The sequence below is a fragment of the Esox lucius genome, chromosome 10 (genome assembly GCF_011004845.1).
Source record: "Esox lucius isolate fEsoLuc1 chromosome 10, fEsoLuc1.pri, whole genome shotgun sequence".
In the NCBI taxonomy this organism is placed as follows: domain Eukaryota; kingdom Metazoa; phylum Chordata; class Actinopteri; order Esociformes; family Esocidae; genus Esox; species Esox lucius.
The window spans coordinates 23,778,158-23,800,420 of NC_047578.1; the positions used below are offsets into that span (position 1 = coordinate 23,778,158).

Genomic DNA, 22,263 nt, shown 5'->3' on the forward strand with positions numbered 1-22,263 from the left:
ATCTAAAGTTTTACACAAGGTTAAGACTAGGTGGTGGGAAGATTTATAAACCAAATTGGTTGGGGTACAAATGATTTTGTTTTGTGATGGTAAACATAATAAAATGGTGTTCTGATATTCCTAAATGAGGAAAAACTGTTTGATTCACAATATCTATTCCACCGAACAAATAAAAGTGACAATGCACAGGTCCTAAAACATGCTGGACAAAACCCACTGAGTAATCTTTGGCTCCAAAGGCCTTTAATGAATGTTGAATTGCCAGAAATGTGAATATTATCTGCCATGACTACAAGGTTTGATAACATTTCTGGGAACTCATTGAGGAATGCTGTGTATGGCCCAGGGGGCCAGTAAGTAGTAGCTATGAAAAATAATTGAGTAAGCTGCATAGCTTTCATGAATAAAACCTCAAAAGATAAAAACCCAGTCATTTGTTTAATTGTAAATTCACATTTGGTATCGTAGATATTAGCTACACCTTCACCTTTGTGGAATACACAGGGGATGTGATTTCTGGCCTAACCAGGCCTCATTTAGGTCAGTACATTCATCAGACTTAAACAAGGTTTCACGCAGGCCAATCACATCCAGTTTCTAATTACAGATTAGTTCATTGACTGTGATTGCCTTTAACAAGAGCAATCTAACATTAAGTAGTCCCAACTGAGGTTTATTCTAGTAAGATTGCTATGGTGAATAGAAACTTGTTTTACTTTGCTCGAGTCACAGATCTATATCACGTCTCATCACCCTAAATGGGAGCGGGCCAGAGACTCAGTCCAGAGACTCGATCACTTGATGCCCACATATCTTTGTATGTAGTTAGTTTACAAGCTGAAGCTATGGTCATTTTTATAACATCTGACTGTTTCATTCTAATATCAATAGTGCCAACATGGATAATATATCTAAATCCTCAATAATTGCTAGTTTAGACTTTACTAGCCCCAACCTCGGAATTACTTTTATGTTGGTAGCACTGCCCCTGGTAAACAATGTACAATCGCTGGCAAATTTTTCAGTTTAATATTACGGGTAACATAGTTGCTGATGACTAGGGTTTTCTGTTACTCAAACCCAATAAGAAATGATTCTGGCTCTGATTCCGACTCATTGTTTAGTGTGTTAAACCCGTTTATAGTTTCTGTAGGCTCTAAGAGTGACCCATTTTGAGCAGGCCAACAGCATTTCTTTACAGTAACCATAACAAAGTTGTATGGCTTTGTGGACTGTGCGGGGGTGTAAGCACTAACTGTTTAATAATATGAATTATTACTATAATTAAACTAATTAACACTAATGCTATTTAATAATACAAATTTCTGCCCCATGGCACAGACAATACTTTAGTTTTTCTACAGTAAATTTTATTTTAAAACATAAAACCAATGTGACTTTACAATAATTGATTTTAAGTGTCAGTATTTTAAATTATTTAATTATTATTATTAATTAATTATTAATATCAAACAATTTGACATTTCACTGCACTGTCACTGCACATCAAAATGCAATGAAAAGACAGAAAAAAAATCTTTTTTATAAAGATAACTGAGAGAACTTTAGTACGAGAAGCCACATTCTCCTATCTACGTAAGACTGGGATACGGAAGATTGTGTTGCATGGGGAATTTCTGTAATTATTTTTCAAAAAGACCCAATAAATCTCCAAACCATGTGATAACCAACCACTAGTCATTTACTTTTAAAATAATATAAACAATTAAAATATCCACACAAAGAGTAGTTGTTATCTATATTAATTTCACAATTTCAGAGAAATAGTGCACAGACTATTTAGATTTTCTATCAATGTATGGTTCATTTTATCAGATTTGTGCATGTGAATGCAAGAAAAATAGACTTCACACTATGACAGCATTGAAGCTTGCGGCCTGACTGATCTCTTTCTCAATAGATGCCAGCATCTCCCTATGACCAGACCATCTGCCCCATAAAGATGTCTTAAAAGAAGGCGTTCAAGGCCAACCACAGATGAGGGAAAGCAACTGAGCACTCATTTCCGGCATACACACAATAAATACATTGTTCACCCACGATTATACACCTATCTTCACGTGTTCATTTTGCCGTTTATCTGTTAAAAGATCCAGTACGGTTTGAGACAAGGGCTGTTTCTGTTTTCAAATGGGCTGCACCTGGATTCTGTCCCAATCAATGTAGGGCAGTGACACCCCATGATGTCCATGAGTCACTGCCCTAGGGAGGCATAGACAGTCATACACAGGAAGGGGCTGTAGGAAGATATCTTAACATTTCAATGTTGGTGAAATGTCTCTCTAGTATGTCTTTACACTGACCTTGTAGGGACCTCTGCTGGTGTTTTGCTGAGCTAACATGTGCTGGTGTGAATAATACTCTCATTTGTGTGTATCAAGAAGTTCCTACTTTTTTCTCTAGATGTCAGTAGATATGCTGTTGAGGCTGAGTGGTTAGAGAAAAATGCATGCTTTAGACCAGGGCTGCCAAACACTGTTTCTGGAGATCTACTGTCCTGTAGGTTCTCTCTTCAACCCCATTTGTGACTAACCAGCTAATGTTTAGAATCCGGTGTGCTAAATTAGAGTTGGAGAGAAAACCTACATATGGTAGATCTCCAGGAACAGGGTTGGAGTTAAACCTACGTACGGTAGATCTTCAGGAACAGGGTCAGAGTTAAACCTACGTACGGTAGATCTCCAGGAACAGGGTCAGAGTTAAACCTACGTACGGTAGATCTCCAGGAACAGGGTCAGAGTTAAACCTACGTACGGTAGATCTCCAGGAACAGGGTCAGAGTTAAACCTACGTACGGTAGATCTCCAGGAACAGGGTTGAGCAGCCCTGATTTAGACATTCTCACAAAATATAAAATTCACAAGTATGGACTGTTCTGATAATGTTGTTAACTTTAAATATAGCTCATGTCAAAATGATTAGTTCACATGAGCTCTATGTGAAGGGGAATATTGAGATATGCTCTGTTGGTCCATAAAAAAAAAGGTTGATTCAAAAATAAATTGTTTGTCTGGGAAAAGGTTTCTTTAAATGTTATATATGGACATTGTTATAGGTTTCGCACCCAAAACCCAAACAGTCACATAAAATACGTCAATTAATTACTATATTTTATTTTTCTGAAAATATGTCAAAATAGCATTATTTGTTAATCAATCATGCAGGCAAATGACTGTAGGCCTATCATGCCCCAGAAATGTAGGTAGGGAACATTGTATTTTCTGAAGCACTAAAATGCAAATGACAGTATCCGGTTTCCTGATTTGACATGACCTGCTGGGAGAGTTTCCATTGCTCATGCCTCACATCATCCTCACCATAACACTGACTGCCAGCAGCCGCCTCTCACCAGCCTGGTGACCAGCCTGGACCAAATTCTATTCATATTTCCCTCTCCTCTAACCCATATATACATCAAGACACACGTATAGATAAACATGAACCTTCGGCCCGGTGTCACGCCCGCAAACAACACATCTGAATAGAGGTTATGGCTACGGCCTTACACACGTACAATGGAGAGTCTAAACCTAGCATGCACACATTAAATATAGATTGTTAAAGTATTGAGCGCTGTGCAGGATCCTGTGCTACCCCCACCCTCCCTGCTACTGAAGTGTCATTTCTCTGCCAGGTGGGTTGCAAGACTAAACCCTTCATGCGTAAGCAGGAGCTTCTTGTCTTCTCTCGGTGTCACATTCATCACTGCTTCCAGTCTGTGTGCTTTCGGTCCCCGGATCAAATGTCTCCTCTTGCCTTTGACACCCACTCTGATCCTTGTGGCCCACAAAATCCTCCTGCGAAGCTGTCGCTGCTCCAAGATTTTTGCCTCAGCCCACGACATAGTCAATTTGCATGGCATGCACATAGTGGATATCATCTATCTGTTCGAGTGACATTGCAGTAAGTCTTTGTGTTTATGGAAACAGAACCTGGCAGTAAGCGTACAAGGTACATAATATGAGCCGTACTGTAGGCTACTGTTTTTCTTCTGTGCTTTTGTGCTAGGCAATCTCTTTTACAGATGCTGCTGATACAAACTGTGCGTGGTTGTATTGGACATTAACCTCAATGTCTTTCCACATGTCACTGACCTGTTTTGAGGCCGAGCTGAACGTGATTGATTTTCCTTCTTCTTGTTTCGGAATTTTCCTACCTCATTTCAGATGCAGCGTTATTCTTGTGTCCCCTGTCTTAGATTCAACTTTCCTGCAAACACTCACTTCACTCTTCATCTTGACCGTGAATACTAAGCATACTTCGCATGTCATGCCTTTACCAATACAAATATTGGTAACACATGCGATCCAACAGGCCACCCAACTGGACTGACACCTTTAAATAGGATCGCTACCATGGGATTTACTAATTATCGTCTTCAAAGACAGCTGAACAGCTGGCAGTATTTACATAGCACTTCCTAGACAGGAGCTGTTGAATTTGATCTCCCGCACTGGCCAGTTGGTTTTGAGTTGTCATATAGTGAAATGCGTAGATATTTGAGTGGAATCAGGATAACATTTAATAAATATGTAAATGTGGGTGAATCATTTTAGTTTTTGTTCTCTCTGTGTAATAAGATGGCTGCATCAAGTAAGTGATTGAATGTAATTTACAAATGATTTGCGTGAAACAAAACGTATATGTGAACCGTGCACGGCCGCGCTCAGTGCTTTCCAGAGGTACGTGCTAAAACTGGGCGGAGAAATGGGCGGAGTTGTCGGGTCACATGGAAGGACGATGTGTCAGAAGACGTGATGCGTGTAACAGTGGACTTACGACACATGCCCGTCGGAGAGACGCACGTCACAGGGACAGATGAGCACATGTCAACTGGAAAGGGCCTATATAGCAAAGGGGCATGTGATCAGCACAGGTTGAGCCTTACCTGTGCACTTCCCGGTTACTATGATTTGAAGATTATCTTCCATAACTACGACTGATATTATATTTTTTTTGTGCATTATGTTCATCTTATTTGTAAGTGCTTTTGTTTTACAATCAATTCAAGATACTAAAATGCTAATATTGGTATGGGTTTTCAGCCCATTTGAAAACAGTGTCAGGCAAACCAGAACTTAAAGGGCAACAAATATTATGTTAGCATTTGGACAAAGCCAGAGAAAATTCAACCAAAGCACGGATTGCAGTCAAAATCATACCCAAAGGCTTCTTCAAGGTTAAAGGCACTATTCTGCTTTTTGTCATTTGGGTGATCTATTTACAAGCTTTGCACACGCTTGTCCTGTTGCCCTATTTTATTTACCTGCAGAGACAGCACATGCTCTTTGATGAAATGTGAGCTCTTCACCAGTCCTTCCGAGGTCAGCAAGTGTCAGGGAAAGATGATCGGTGGGGAGGCAGGGATGTCTCAAATACTTTCCACGGTCATGCTGGGTGCACGCCCCCCATTTTAAGCCCGAACTAGGGTAGTAGTCAACAGGGCAAGCAATTAGGCTAAGAGAAACCGTCCTGCAGAGAAAGAGAGAAGCTGCACGAACACTGTAAAAGCAACCGATCTGTCAGGAAAGGATATATCAAACAAATAAAAACAGATCCTGATACTGGCGGTTATACATGTATTATGACTGAAACTAACACCATGCAGGCTGACCAGAGGAGTCCCTCCGAGAACAAGAACAACAGGAAGTTCCGCACCATCTGCATGGTTTCCAGTCTGACGCAAAGCTGGCAAAAGTGGGTGTCAGAGCTCGAGGACAAGCAAGCCAAAGAGCCTGTCGGCTGGACTCCCGACTCTTTAAGAGAACTTTGGGATGAACCACCAAAGAAGTTGAGCACCACCAAAATAGGAACCAGGGAGAAGACATGTTGGCCATGTCAGCATACCAACGCTGCAAATTCCATACCTGCTGCCCAGAACAGCAGCTCAGCTAGCCAGCAGGAGTCCCAAGGCAGTTCTCCTCCTCAACAATCAGGGGATGACAGAATGATCCCTCTTGCGCCTGCAGAGGAAACCCGGATTAAAACCAAGCAGGTGGTGAAGACCGTGATCAGCTCTGTTCAAGAAAGGAGTGTTGGCATTGCATTTCTGGCAGAAAGGATTTGTAAGGAGGCTCCATTGCCAGGGGAGGAGATAGACAGAATTCTGAATAAGAAGGGATCACCCACTCTCCGTAGAAAGTGCTCCAAAGTGTCGGAGCTAACTCGTAGTTGGAAAGAAGATAAGGAGTGGATTATATGTACAGAGGGAGATCTTGGAGATGGGCACACCAGCGGTGTAGACATAAAGGATAGTGGGTTCTCTGAGGTAGAGAGAAAAGGTCATGATAAACCTGGACTTGCAGACAGCTCTGACACTGGACAGACAGACAGGTCTGACACTGGACAGACAGCTAGCTCTGACATTGGACAGACAGACAGCTCTGAAACTGGACAGACAGACAGCACTAAAACCGGACAGACAGACAGCTCTGACACTGGACAGACAGACAGCACTAAAACTGGACAGACAGACAGCTCTGACACTGGACAGACAGACAGCACTAAAACTGCAAATACAGACAGCACTACAACGGGACAGACAGACAGCACTAAAACTGCAAATACAGACAGCACTGGGTCACCCAGGAAAGTCGCACGGAAGAACAGTGACAGCGGCTCACAGAAAGAGAAAGTGGAGTCATGGGTCAGGGTCAAAAGACCATCAATCTCAGTGTGAGTTTAATGTCATATATGTAATTACCTTGATGCAATATGAATAGTCAATAACGTCCCCCCCAAGTGTGTAAATAAACCCATATTACTGCATGAGGCATAATTGGGGAGGAAACTATGTGGTGAGAGTCCTGTTTGGACCTTTTAAATAGAAATAGATGTGACTATGATTGAGGACTATTTTGATTTTTGTTCAATGTTTGTGCCACTGTCCTTCACAGGGGGAAAAGGGAGTTGGATGATGCCAAAAAGATCAACGCGCTTTCCAAGAAGTATAGTGCCGTGTGCAATTTGAAGAGCCGCTGGCAGAACTGGTCCTCCACGCACGCCGTCAAACAGAAGCTCAACCCCTTCAGTGACGAATTTGACTACGAATACTCCATGTCCCTACGCCTACGCAAGGGCGAGGAGGGTTATGGACGCCCCAAAGAGGGAACCAAAACGGCCGAGCGTGCCAGGCGAGCTGAGCAGCACATCCACGGGGAGATAGCCGACATGTGCTATGTGATCAGGACAATGAATGACCCAGATCCAGATGGGAAGACACGCGTCACGTTCAGAGAACTGTTTGACAGATATGTACGCATCTCTGACAAGGTGGTAGGGATTCTTCTGAGAGCCAGGAAGCATGGGAAGGTGGCGTTTGAAGGGGAGATGCTGTGGCAAGGGAGGGACGATGGTGTTATCATCACCCTGTTGGTATGATGTCATCTGTGTTGGAACAATGAAGAACTAAGGAGACCTTTTAAGATAAAGTTACTATGCATTTACCAATTCATACTTTACAACAGTTTGCTGCTATGGTTTTCTGAGGACTTAAAACACTAACTAAATTAATATTTGATGTTTGTTACTTACATATTACCATTAAATTAGCAGCATTGTATTTGTTGGTTGTAGGTACCAGAGGTCAGTCCCATACAAATCATCTGGATGTTTTAAGTTTACAATCTGTTTTGTAAGCTTGTGATAAGATAAAGCCTGACCTTGATATTTTCTTTATGTTATGCCTGTCTTGAGTTCTAACATATGTAATACAGGCCTAATAAACAGCTGCTTTGACTTGAAGAGCATTTTGTAATTCAAACATAGAGCAAGTTATATTATGCAACTGAGATTACATAATGAGATTACACAATAACTGGTTAAGGAGATACACAAAGGCTACAGTGCATGCCATATCTGGTGTGTCAGACACAGCCTGATGAAAAGACTTACAACACTAAAACAAGAACAGGAATATCTGTGTCAGTCCAAACTATGCCCTTCGAATGGTGACGTGACTCAACTGAACCCACCTCTCCGCCAGCCAGTCAGTGACCATGTAAGCCAGTAAAAAGACCTGTTACTATTTTTGTGCACCAGTACTAATGGAGGGTTTAATACATCTTCTGTATCATAATTATTAACTTGACTAAAACTTGATTATTCCTTTAGTCGTTGGGACCTGCCCTTCTTTATGAGACTTTACAGATGTCGTATTTACATTGGACAGAGGAACAGGTTATTATTTAAAAGTATGTGTAAATTCTACATTTTATTCAAGGAGTAAATCCGTGTAATGTATTATGTGAGTATTTGACTACTGAGTGACACTACCGTTCAAAAGTTTGGTGTCATTTAGAAATGTATTTTTTTTTAAAGAGATTTTTGTCATTAGATTATTAATGACAAACTGCTTAGGTATTTTTGTTTTCAAAAGAAAATAATACATTTTTAAGCACTTTGAGATCAGAAATACAGTGTAGACATTGCTAAAGTTGTAAATTACTATTGTACAATTGTGACCAATCTAAAATAATCACAAAGCAGCTCAAACTGGATCTAACCCGAATAGAAAGAGGAGGCCCTGATGCACAACTGAGCAAGAGGACAAATACATTAGAGTGTCTTGTTTGAGAAGCAGATGCCTCTCAGGTCCTCAACTGGCAGCTTCATTAAACAGTACCCTCAAAAGTCCAGTCTCAACACCAAAAGTGAAGAGGCAACTCCAGGATTCTGGATTTTTTTCCAATCTTCCTCTGTCCTGTGTCTGTGTTCTTTTGACCATCTTAATATTTTCTTTTTATTGGCCAGTCTGACATATGGCTTTTTCTATGCAACAGTGTGTGCTTGTGTGACTGCTTCTTCCCTTCATAGTTTGTGCATTATTTGGAGCTGTGCTTTGAGTTTTTGTCCTGTTGTAGGAGGAAATTGGCTCCAATCAAGCTCCATCCACAGGGAATGGAATGACGCAAAATGGAGTGATAGCCTTCCTTCTTCAAGATCCCTTTTACCCTGTACAAAACTCCCACTTTACCACCACCAAAGCACCCCCAGACTATCACATTGCCTCCACCATGCTTGACAGATGCATCTTTTAATTTGGTCTGCGTCTCACAAATGTTGTTCCTGGGGATCCGAACACCTCAATCCCTTGGAACAAAGGTGTAGCAGGAGTGCGTCACATATTCTCAAATAAATCACCACAGGTGCACTTGGAGTGGAGATGATGGATGAAAAAAACTGAGAAAAATTTACACTGGATAGCATAAAAGATTCAATTCAAGGCACTCATGTGGATTTAAAGTTAAAAAGCCTTTAATGAACTGGCTAAATGTTCATATAAAACAGAACGTGTTTTGGCTTATACCTATATCAGGGTGTCAATACCACAGTTGAAACAAGCAATTATATAGGCTTCAAACCCATGTGTCAAACAATTACAATAACGTACACCATTTGGCCACTAGGGTCCAGAAAGATAACACTCACATAATATTGAAACACAATCAGACAAGGGCTGTGTTTGATAGAAGTAAATCATTTCTGTCAATCATTACAGCTTGATTCCCAAAACAAACATTCCTAAAAACAATAATAGTACAGAAAACATGTAACATTTTTTAATAAATGTATAATAATAATATACAGTGGGGAGAAGAAGTATTTGATACACTGCCGATATTGCAGGTTTTCCCACTTACAAAGCATGTTGAAGTAATTTTTATCATAGGTACACTTCAACTGTGAGAGACAGAATCTAAAACAAAACAAAACAAAAAGAAAATCACATTGTATGATTTTTTTAGTATTTAATTAGCATCATAAGTATTTGATACATCAGAAAAGCAGAACTTAATATTTGGTACAGAAACCTTTGTTTGCAATTACAGAGATCATACGATTCCTGTAGTGTTTAACCAGGTTTGCACACACTGCAGCAGGAATTTTGGCCCACTTCTCCAAACAGACCTTCTCCAGATCCTTCAGGTTTCGGGGCTGTCGCTAGGCAATACGGACTTTCAGCTCCCTCCAAAGATTTTCTATTGGGTTGCTAGGCCACTCCAGGACCTTGAGATGCTTCTTACGGAGCCACTCCTTAGTTGCCCTGGCTGTGTGTTTCGGCTCGTTGTCATGCTGGAAGACTCAGCCACGACCCATCTTCAATGCTCTTACTGAGGGAAGGAGGTTGTTGGCCAAGATCTCACGATACATGGACCCATCCATCCTCCCCTCAATAAGGTGCTTCACGGTTGGGATGGTGTTCTTGGGGTTGTACTCATTCTTCCTCTTTCTTTTAACACGGCGAGTGGAGTTTAGACCAAAAAGCAGACCACATGACCTTCTCCCATTCCTCCTCTTGATCATCCAGATGGTCATTGGCATACTTCAGATGGGCCTGGACATGCGCTGGCTTGAGCAGGGGGACCTTGCGTGCGCTGCAGGATTTTAATCCATGACGGCGTAGTGTTTTACTAATGGTTTTCTTTGAGACTGTGGTCCCAGCTCTCTTCAGGTCATTGACCTCATTATCATTGACGCCCCATGAGGTGAGATCTTGCATGGAGCCCCAGACAGAGGGAGATTGACCGTCATCTTGAGCTGCTTCCATTTTCTAATAATTGCGCCAACAGTTGTTGCCTTCTCACCAAGTTGCTAGCCTATTGTCCTGTAGCCCCTCCCAGCCTTGTGCAGGTCTACAATTGTACCCCTGATGTCCTTACACAGCTTTCTGGTCTTTGCCATTGTGGAGAGGTTGGAGTCTGTTTGATTGAGTGTGTGGACAGGTGTCTTTTATACAGGTAATGAGTGGAGAACAGGAGGGCTTCTTAAAGAAAAACTAACAGGTCTGTGAGAGCCGGAATTCTTACTGGTTGTAGGTGATCAAATACTTATGTCATGCGATAAAATGCAAATTATTTAAAAATCATTCAATGTGATTTTCTGGATTTCTGTGACTGACCTCTACATGCTTTGTAAGTAGGAAAACCTGCAAAATCTGCAGTGTATCAAATACCTGTTCTCCCCACTGTATGTATGTATGTACAGTACAGGCCAAAAGTTTGGACACACCTTCTCATTCAATGCGTTTCCTTTATTTCCATGACTATTTACATTGTAGATTCTCACTGAAGGCATCAAAATTATGAATGAACACATGTGGAATTATGTACTTAACAAAAAAGTGTGAAATAACTGAAAACATGTCTTGTATTCTAGTTTTTTCAAAGTAGCCACCCAAACTTTTGGCCTGTACTGCATGTATATATATATATATATATATATATATATATATATATATACATATATATATATAATACTTCAAAAGTAAAGGGAAAAAATCTAAATCCACATTGAGACATGAAAAAGTTGTACCGTTAAGCATATAAATCCAATATGTTTCTTGTTGTTTAAGACGTTTAAGTTTATCACCACCCCTTGCATCACTGCTGACTCTTTACCAGTTTGTCCTTTATTGAGGGGGCACATCTAAAACTGACTCCAGGAGCTTTCTTGAACACGTCACATAGTGTCCTGTCACCTAGTACAATATCCCAGTTGCGTTTATTTTTTGTTTAATTTGGACTGCTTGCTTACTGTATCTAGTCACAAAATACCTCAATTCGCCTGTCTATAACACTTTTTCCAATCTTTCTCAGTGACTTTGTTATTTTGTCCATCTTAATCATTGCTTTTTATAGGCCACTCTGAGATATGGCTTTTTCCTGATAACTCTGCCTTGAAGGCCAGCATTCCAGAGTTGCCTCTTCATTGTTGACGTTGAGACTGGTGTTTTGGTACTGTTTAATGAAGCTGCCAGTTGAGGACATGTGAGGAGTCTAGTTGTGTCTGTGAAGGGAGTAGTACACAATGTTGTATGAGATCTTCTGTTTCTTGGCAATTTTTTTGTTTGCAATGGCCTTTATTTCTCAGAACAAGAATAGATTGATGTGTCTCTTGCTGTTTTGACCCTGTAATGGAACCCACCTTTGCTGATGCTTCAGATATTCAATTAGTTTTTAAGAAGGCCAGTTTTATATCTTCCTTAATTAGAACAACAGTTTTCAGCTGTGCTAACATGATTGCAAAAGAGGTTTGTAATGATCAGTTAACCTTCTAAAATGATTAACTTGGATAAGCAAACACAATGTCCCACTAGAACACAGGACTGATGGTTGCTGATAATGGGCCTCTGTACGCCTATGTAGATATTCCATTAACAATTATCTGTTTCTAGTCACAATAGTCATTTACAACATGAATAATGACTACACTGTATTTCTGATCAATTTGAGGTAATTTTAATGTGCTTAAAAATATATGCTTTTCTTTTGAAAACAAGGACATTTCCAAGTGACCCCAAACTTTTGAACAATATTGTATATTTGACTTTGCTAAACAAAGAGAGTTAAAACAAATACCTTAAATCCCTAAGAAATGTCAATACTTTATACATTTGAAATTCATCTTTGAAAAATTACAATTTACTTTTTGTCTTAAATCCATCTGTTTTAAACAGTTGTAAAAACAATATTGTTGGTAATAGAAAATATATTTCAGTGATTTAGTAACATCATTCTCTGCAGTATTTAATGCATGCTTTCTCATCTAAAGACATTGAGCAAACTGGGTAGATTTTCACCAACCAGGAAATTACAACTATACTTATGTTGGCCTTGCTCCAGACACAAAATCAAAAAAGGGTTCTCACTTTTCCAACAAATACGAGTTCAGGGGAAGTTACTGAATATTGTCACTGGTGGATAAATAATACTGTTAAACATTAAAATACTACAGTAGAAGAGTATATTATGGACAATATCCATAAATAATTTTCAATGCAAAATAAAAAACAAAACTTAATATAGCACCTTTTATGTACTGTAGATCAGTTACAAAAAAGCAAAATCGATACATTTCAATCACTTTAACACAAAATGTGAAAGTCCAAGTGAGTAGAAGACTTCCACAGTTTTTTTTAGCAATACAAATAATCCATATGGTCCAAATTATATGTTATAGTAAAGCCAAGTCATTCATCTTGTGTGAGCTGTACTACTGTTCTAAACAAATGAGAGATTGTTCACAAAACCATCAAAAGAAATGCTATGATTTGTCGACTTTTCACAAAATCCAATCCTGGAATTTTCCTTTGGAGCAGAGGTTCCCAGCCTTTTCACAGGGCCTGTCATACCAATTTGACAAGTTATAACAACGGACTAGGGAAAAGTTTTTTTTGGCAGGGGGACTATTTGGAATGACAGGCCCCCTTTTTCACGTGAAAAATGTTGCCCATGTCTAACTATAACTTTTCAACTTTACTATAGCTTGTCAAGGAGACACTCTTCTGCCATTTTACGACTTGTGAATCTTAATTGATTTATACATTTCTACCCCTCAAACGATGGTCCCTTGACCTCTAATGACATTTTAACACCCCATATTGGGAACCCCTACTTTGGACTGTATTGCAGACATTTTCAGTTGTTTGTTTTGAGACCTTTCTAACATAAGTCTCATCTTCAGTTAATGAAATACATGTTCAAATGGATTTTAATCTGAAGAACGACTTGGCTACTCAAGAATTTACAGACATCAGACATTACATTATTAATGACGACAAGTGACCGGTGGCAGCCATACCTGCTGAAAACATAACTCCCTTTCATAACGCAAAAAAACTGAGATATTCTAAAACTTTTGACTGGTAGTGTATGTAACTTTGTTTTTACCCCTTATTGTATTTACTGCCCCTGCCTCCCATCCCCCTCCATGGTCTATGGCAGAGGTGTCAAACCGGTTCCACAGAGGACCAGTTGTCTGCTGGTTTTCATTCTCACCTTGTGCTTGATTAGTTAATTAGGTCACTAATTAGTTAAGATCTCCCTTCACCTGGTTCTATTTGGTCTTAGGTGGGCACCGACTGAAAGGAAAAAACTAAAACCAGCATACACTCGGATTTGGCTTTTTATCCTGCTTATTATCATAATCAGGTGTGATGAATTAGGATAACAGAGAAAACCTTCAGGAAGGTGGCTCTCCAGGAACCAGATTGAACAGCCCTGATGTAAGATGTGACACAGACGCTGACTATATAAACTAATGCACACTTAATCTCATACACTCTCACTAAACTTGACTCCTTCACTAAATTGCAATTTGAAGATACGTACATCAAGTAAAACCTTAAAAACCTTAAAAACTACATAGAACACAGAAGAAAATAGATTTTTGCCTGTTCCCACTTTGTAACATTACATATATAATTAATATAATGATTACAATCCTTCAGAAATCTTTTTTTTTTGTATTAATGTTTGACTCTATTTCCAATTTAGACATAAAAACATTTTTCTCATCGGACATCATAATATGTTTGCTAAAATAAATAAAAATAACGTCTCCAGGACATTCACTCAGTCCTGTTACCATGACACATACCCCCTTATAAAAATATCTGACATTCCAAAAGTCACATGAGCAACAGGAAGTAGCATCATTTGAGTCTCCTGAAGGCCATGGGAAGACCAAAAAGTTGGTTCTCATACTCTTTTTTCTGTATTTTATTATCATATTGTATGACTGAGTATGCCAATCTCAACATTCAGTCCTGTTACCAAAATTTTTTCTTAGATGTTATGTTATTTTAAAAGATAGTTTGGGTAAACCACTTGAAGGTGCTAAGTGTTTTCATGATACTATCATTGATGCCATGTGGCTACATTTCATGTGGGCCTATTTATGAATGTTGTTCTAAAACAGTCCTGTTACTCAAATGAAGTACAGAATAAAAGTAACAGGAGTGAGAAATTTGAATGAAATAGCCATTTAAAATATGTCTGGTATATACACTACTGGGGTCACTGAGAAATGTCCTTGTGTTCAAAAGAAAAGCATTTTTTGTCCATTAAAATAACATCAAATTGATCAGAAACACAGTGTAGACATTGTTAATGTTGTAAATGCCTATTGTAGCAGCAAACAGCTGATTTTGAATGGAATAGCTACACAGGCAGAAATGTCAATGATCAATAGAACAATGTTGCAAGTTGAGAAGCCTTATGGCCTTGGGGGGGGGGGGGGGGGGGGGGGGGGGAATTTGGTGAGTGTGATTTACCCTGATGCTCCGGTAACTCCAGCAGCAAGGTGAACAGACCATAGCCTGGGTGGCTGTAGTCTTATGACATTCCATGCTTTTCCTAAAGCATTAAGTATGGTAGATGCCTTGCACGGAAGAGGGATTGGCAGCCGATGATGCGCTCTGCTAACATTCTGCAACGCTACCCTATACCCTGTGGACGGCGCTTGATTGGAGCCAATTACCTCCTACAACAGGACAATGACTCAAAGCACAGCTCAAGATTATGCACAAACAATGTAGGGAAGAAGCAGTCACACAAGAACACACTCAACACACACGCTTTTGCAAAAAATGCACAGAAAATTGTTACAGCTTTAATGTTGCTATTTAGACTTAGGTATTAATTATGTTTAGGCCATCATTTAAACAAATGGATAATAAATCATATGATAGATTTTTGAAAATATTGAGGTTGAGGTCTCCCTTAAAAATAATATCTTGGTGTTTTTACAAATAATAACATCTCGCCTGCATATGTGGTGACTTTTTAGCTACAGATATATATTTTTTGAACATGTAAGCAATTATTTCTGTAAAATATCCTCTTAATTGAGTGAAAAACAAAGAAACTAGTAGGCATGACTTTTAATAAATACTAAAAAAGTTAAGAGTTTTGGTAACAGGACTGAGAAAAATGCAACCATCTTCCATTAAGAAACCTTGTAAAAAGAAATAATATAAATGCCTGAGATTGACTGTAATACATTTTGAACAGTTAAATGTGTGTTCTTAGATTCAGTACTGAAAAAAGATAAAGAATTATGATGAATTTTGCATCAAGTTACAACATGCAAATGGCAAGTGAGTATTCTGATCATATTATTATTTCCATGCACATTTTCCAACTTCAAACCATATAAACTTGAATCCTCATTGGAGTGATGTGTATTTGTGTAATGAGGGAGGGTGTGGCAACAGTGAATAACACCTTATATCAAGGTGTGCAGAATTATTAGGCAGCTTCATGACATCAGGTAAAATGAGCCAAATCAGAGATTTAACTGACACTGAAAAGTCATACATTGTAAAATGCCTTTCAGATGGATGCAACACATTTGAAATAGCTAAACTATTGAGGCGAATAGTCAACTAGGGTGCAAAAAATGCATGGGGAAGAATAGATGCAAATTAACAGCAAAAACTTGGCCAAGGTCAAGAAGGCTGAAAAATGACCACCACTGAATAAGATTCACACGTTGAAGTGTATAGATTGGGCAAAGAAATACCTGAAGAGATTTTTCAAAGGTTTTATGGACAGATGAAATGAGTGACTCTTGATGGACCAGATGGATGGACCCCTGGCTGGATCACTAATGACACAGGGCACCACTTTGAATCAGGCGCCAACAAGGTGGAGGAGGGGTACTGGTATGGGCTGCTATCATTAAGGATGAGGTAGTTGGACCTTTTCAGGTTGAAGATGGACTGAAATTCATTGCCAGTTCCTGGAAGATACTTTCTTCAAGCAGTGGTACAGGAAGAAGTCCTCAGCATTCAAGAAGGCCATATTCTTTATGCAGGACAATGTTCCATCACATGCATCCAAGTACTCCACTGCTTGGCTAGCAAGCAAGGGCCTCAAAGATCCCCGAATAATGACCTTCCTTACCTGACTTAAATCCTATTGAGAACTTGTGGAACCTTCTCAAATGTGAGATTTACAGTCAGAGAAGACAATACACCTCTTTGAACAGGATTTAGGAGGCTGTGGTTGCTGCTTGAGCGAAGGTTGATCGTGAACAGATCAAGAAACTGACAGACTGCATGGATGGAAGGCTCATGGCAGTTATTGAAAAGAAGGGTGGCTATATCAGTCACTGAATATTTTTGAAAGGCCAATAATGTTATTTAATTTTCATTTTGTGTTACTTATTTGTTGCATTTACTCAAAAAAAATGTAGAATAAACAAGTGCATTGGAGAAATTATTTTTGTAATTGAGTTGCCTAATAATTCTGCACACTGATTGTTGCCTAATATTTGTGCACATTTATGTATTCCCCCGAGAATGTTCAAAAGTACATTTTCCTTTGTTTAACATTGAGGTTTGAGGTTCAATTATATTTTGGATTGACTGAGAGTATTGTGTTTGTTCAACAATAAAATAAATCTAATATTTGTGCACGCAGTGTTCATATCACCAACATGTCGATGAAGAAAAGGTTTGACAGGAAAAAATTGGCTTGCATAGTCAAACATCTTACTCAATAGGGGAGGTACCAAAAACTACTGCATTAGAATGCCCAGTGGATAGCCTATCGTACTACTGCCTTCTACTGGTGAGAGCCAGTATAAGTGTATTTCAGGAGGAAAATTGGAAATGCTGCAATTCCCACTCCCCCACAACACCTTCAGAGAATTGTGAACTGTGACTATTGGTACTAGGCCCTATGTAGCGGAAAAATATCCATACATATAAAACTCGGATTCCTGGTACAGAGCATGACTCGAGACCTTTCTTTTGCAGACCTATGAAGAAGAAGCAATTATTTGACAGTCAAATGGTCCTAAGCAACGCCTCGGCTGTGGCTCAGAAGCAGCAAAAGTACACAATTGTTGCAAATACAGCTAGCAGGAACCACGTTAGAAGAAAACACAGTTGAGTCGTTTCAAAGAAACGTACCAAAACAATCACTCAAATAGTGGTGGAATAAATTCAGCTATATAACTACTCATATTGTTTCAAGACCACGGACAGTATATGCTGGTAGAGAGAAAAAAAGTAGTACTGTATTCGATGTCCAGCATGTGTAACGGGTACCGTAGCAACGGCACCGTGGAAAACAGATTGATTCCTGTAAACCAGGAGAGAAACGAGGAGACAGTGAATCAGGTTCGAGCTCTCTGCAGTAATTTATTTTCTGAATTTTCTTCAGCAAACACTATGTTTCACATATTGCATATTCAGTGTCTTTTTAACATTACAATGAATTTTCAGTGTCCATGTCAGTACATAATCCACAATAAAATAAACCTCTTCTCACCAAATGCATGTTCACCTTTCATAGTGCTTGTATTTTACACTTTTAGTCAAAATGAAATGTAAAGACAATGGTAATATTCACCAGCTATTTTTAAAGATACTTAGAATCTTCCATTCACAGTATTTTTATCAGTATCATGTCAATACCGTACTGCAAAATAATGCTCAAAACTAATTAAGTGCTTAAAGTGTAACCTTAAACTTAATTTTTAACTGTAAACATTTTTGTCTAAACTTATTGAGCAAAAAACATTTCCAACTGATGGTGAGGAACGAACATACAGTGAGTTAACCGTATCTGTTAACATTGTAAGCTCAAAAAGATATCTTCAGGTGCATGTGTGCATGGGAAAGTGTGTTTGTTGAGCTGATTTGCTCTCTAAAGTAATGTGTGCGTTGTCGGTCGACCGTTATTCTGCCGGACTTTGCCGTCTCGTTTCAAACTCGTCATAAACAGTCGTAAACCGACACTAACAAGAATTATTTCACTAAAACAATCCACTCATATCCCACATACATTTCAGCATGGCTACATTCTACCTCTGAGGTATTTTTGTACATTTACCCACCTGTAAACCAGGAGAGAAACGAGGAGACAGTGAATCAGGTTCGAGCTCTCTGCAGTAACGAGAAACTCACAACTCACGCAGCTACAGTAAACCTGTCACCCGACCCTGCCCCTGCTGGCTCGGAGCAATCACTACACAAATAACTTAGAAGCAGAAAAATCACATAAAAATAAAACCCTGGGGATACTTATTTCTTTCAATTTTGTTTTTAAGAAATACCATAACTTGTGCTCAAATAAAAGACAATAATTGTGAATATTCTTAAAACACAAATATGACACTTTTGTGGTCGTCACACACTCCCCGGCAAAAAGAAATGGGTCCCACCATTTTCTGCTCAACTTTTAACTCAAACTCTCTTTTCTCTGTCAACAGGCAACAGGAACTGGTAATATGTATGGTGATGATGTTACGGTGTAAGGCATGTATGTAAATAGCGGGTAAATGGTAGAAAAGGGGTTTAGTGGATATGTTGGTGTTGGATAGGGGATAGGCGAGTGTAGGGGTTGGGTGGTATGAGGTGCCGTGTAAGCAGGTGATTTTAAGTGTGTGTTTGCCATATTAACTGTGGCTTGTGTTGTCAGTGAGGGCTGACCGAGGTTGTCATATGTAAAAATGTGTCTAGGTCGTCGGTCCCGACTTGACCTCCTGACCTCGGTCTGGTTGTCTGGTACCGGATTGGCTTGAGGCTGTTCCTCCTGGATGGGCTCTAGGGCCTCGTCATATACATCTTGTGCCTCAGGTCCTGTAACAACAGACTGGTCTTCATCCTCTCCGGGTTCCTCTATCTCCGCATCTTTTTCAGGCATCAAGTCTGCTTCAGGTAAGTAGATCATCCTAACCCTCTCTTTTACCTGGACAGGTATTGGAGTTGGGCGACCCGGAGTGATGGCAGGTCGTTGTTGTGGGGCTACAGCGGGTATCTCCTGTATCCTTCCTGCTGGTATCCTCAGCCAATAATGATGGCCATCTGAGTCATCATCAGAATTTGAGTCTGAATCTGATTCTTCCTGCAGATCTGCACGTTCCGAGCCGTTGGTACGCCGAGTCTGGCATTTATTTTTCTTTGTGCTCTTTTCAGGAGCGTCATGGCATGGAGGTGCCTCAACTGGAAGGTCATTCACTAATAGTAACAGATTGCGGTGTAGTGTTCTTGTCTTACGTTTGTCCCCAGACTCAGGGTACACTACATTCACTGGATTATCTGCAAACTGTTCTTTAACAACGTAGATGGACTTTTCCCAGTATGACCGTAGTTTTCCTGGTCCACCGCGCTCGCTGAGGTTCCTGACCCTATCGCCAGGCTGTAGTACCACTCCTCTTGCTTTCTTGTCGTAAAGCACTTTGCCTTTTGCACTGGCCTGTTTGCTGTTCTCATTGGCAATTCGATAAGCTTCAGACATCTGCTTTGCCCACTTCTTAGTATATCCCTTTGGCGAGTCAGGCTCTGTCTCTTCAACCAACCCAAACACTAAATCAATGGGAAGACGAGGATGACGGCCATAAAGAAGAAAGAAGGGTGAGAAGCCTGTCGACTCGTGCCGAGTACAATTGTACGCATGTACAACTTGTGGGATTTGGTCTTTCCATCGTTCCTTTTCTTTCTCTGACAATGTTCTCAACATCTGGAGTATCGTCCGATTAAACCGTTCGGCAGGATTTCCCTGGGGATGGTATGGTGAAGTTCTCGAATGACGGATACCTGACAACTGTTGAAGTGTGCGAAAGAGCTCATTTTCAAATTCACGGCCTTGGTCGTGGTGTAACTTTGATGGATAACCGAAGCGGAGAATGAAATTATTAAAGATGCACTCAGCTGCAGTCTTCCCACTCTTATTCTTTGTTGGATAAGCTTGAGCGAATCTTGTAAAATGATCAACGACCACAAGGATATATTCATAGCCACCACGGCTGGTCTCTAGGTGTAAATAGTCGATACACACCAACTCTAGTGGCGAGCTTGATGTGATACTACCCATTGGGGCGCGAACATGAGTAACTGGTTTTTTTGATTTTATGCATGGACATTTCTTAGTGATATGGTCCTCAATCTCTCTGGCCATGAAAGGCCAATAGAATCAAATCTGAAGTCGGAGAGTTCCCCAACCCATCGATGTCCCACAGCATTTAGCTTTGCTGTGGTCATAATGTAGGTGAGTGGATTGTTGTCTCTGTATATTGTGAAGTGAGGTGCATAAAATAAGTAATCTCTAAACTTTTCACACACAGCCCACTTCAGGGCAAGGAACTCTAGTTTCCCACTATGCAGATGATAGTTTCGCTCAGCTGCAGTTAAAGTCCTAGACCCGTACCCAATAACTCTCAACTTGCCATCCTGGTGTTGATAAAGAATCGCGCCCAGCCCCTGGTCTGAAGCATCGGTGTGTAATACGAAAGGTAAGTTGAAGTTAGGGTATGCTAACACCGGGGGGCTAACAAGGAGAGATATGAGTCGATCAAGGGCTTTCTGATGTTCGGTGGCCCACTCTACAGGTGTTCTGGATGGTAGTTGTGGACCTTTGCTTTTACCACGCGCTACAGCTGCTTGTCCTGGCTTGACTTGTAGTAGCTCATAAATGGGCTTTGCTATCCTTGAAAAGTCCTGAATGTAGGAACGGTAATAGCCCAGGAACCCGGTGAGCTTTCTCACATCTCCAACTGTCTGTGGTGTCCTACTGGCTAACGACCGCACTGCATCCATGTCTTTGGGGTCTATCCTTACTCCCTGAGCTGACACAAGACGACCCATGTATCTTACTTCCTGTCGAAATAGCTCACATTTTTCAGGTCTCAGTTTCACCCCATGTCTCTGAAGAGCTTGGAGTACTTTGCGGACACCTTCCACATGCTTGTCAAAAGTTTCTGCATAGCAAAGTACATCGTCAAGATACGGGAGACAGCAATCATCTCTCAAGGGACCTAACATCTCCTCCATACTCCGCTGGAAGGCCGCGGGGGCGTTAGAGAGGCCAAATGGGATACGAATCCATTCATACAGCCCCCAGGGGGTAATGAAAGCAGTGAGGTGCTGGGAGTCTTTGGCGATAAAACCCTGGTGATAGGCCTTTCCTTGGTCAAGGATACTGAACCAGGTATAGCCACCGAGGGTATCAATCAGGTCTTGTATCCTAGGTAAGGGATGTCGATCAGGGATGGTCTTCTGATTCAAGAGGCGATAATCAATACAGAGGCGAAGTGTACCGTCTTTTTTCCGGACGCAAACCACGGGTGCAGCATAAGAGGACTTTGATTTCACAATCCAGCCTTTCATAAGCAAATCTTGTATATACTCTTTCACCTCTTTGAACAGTGGTTTGGGGACCGAGGAGTAGGCTCTCTGCACGGGAATCTCGTCTTTGAGTGTGATTGACATCTTTAAACTAGGAATACATCCAATATCATGACTGTCTCGTGCAAAAACAGCTGATTCTTCCCACAGCATTTTCTTGACTTTCTCTTGTTCTTCTTCATTAAGGTGGCTGAGGTCCACAGGAGGCTGCCACAAGGCTGAAGCAGTTTGAGCAGCTGGTGTTGTTGCAGTGCTAACTAATACTTCTTTGGGCCTGGAACTCTCTAGTGGATTGCTCTCAATCACCCCAGGCCTGGAACTCT

General features: G+C 40.3%; 1 protein-coding gene across 1 annotated transcript; it reads left to right on the forward strand.

The window, feature by feature from the left end:
* Positions 1–5,444: 5,444 nt before the first annotated feature.
* Positions 5,445–7,746, forward strand: abrab (actin binding Rho activating protein b). Its single transcript, XM_010873832.3, has 2 exons — positions 5,445–6,696; positions 6,918–7,746. Exons 1-2 carry the CDS (start codon positions 5,606–5,608, stop codon positions 7,399–7,401), a joined length of 1,575 nt encoding a protein of 524 aa, XP_010872134.1. The 5' UTR covers positions 5,445–5,605; the 3' UTR covers positions 7,402–7,746.
* Positions 7,747–22,263: the final 14,517 nt, after the last annotated feature.

Excerpts from the sequence above, each read along its gene's own strand:
- abrab (XM_010873832.3), top strand. The coding sequence starts at position 5,606 with ATGACTGAAACTAACACCATGCAGGCTGACCAGAGGAGTCCCTCCGAG. Across the intron at positions 6,697-6,917 it reads AAAAGACCATCAATCTCAGT|GGGGAAAAGGGAGTTGGATG; the intron begins GTGAGTTTAATG and ends TGTCCTTCACAG.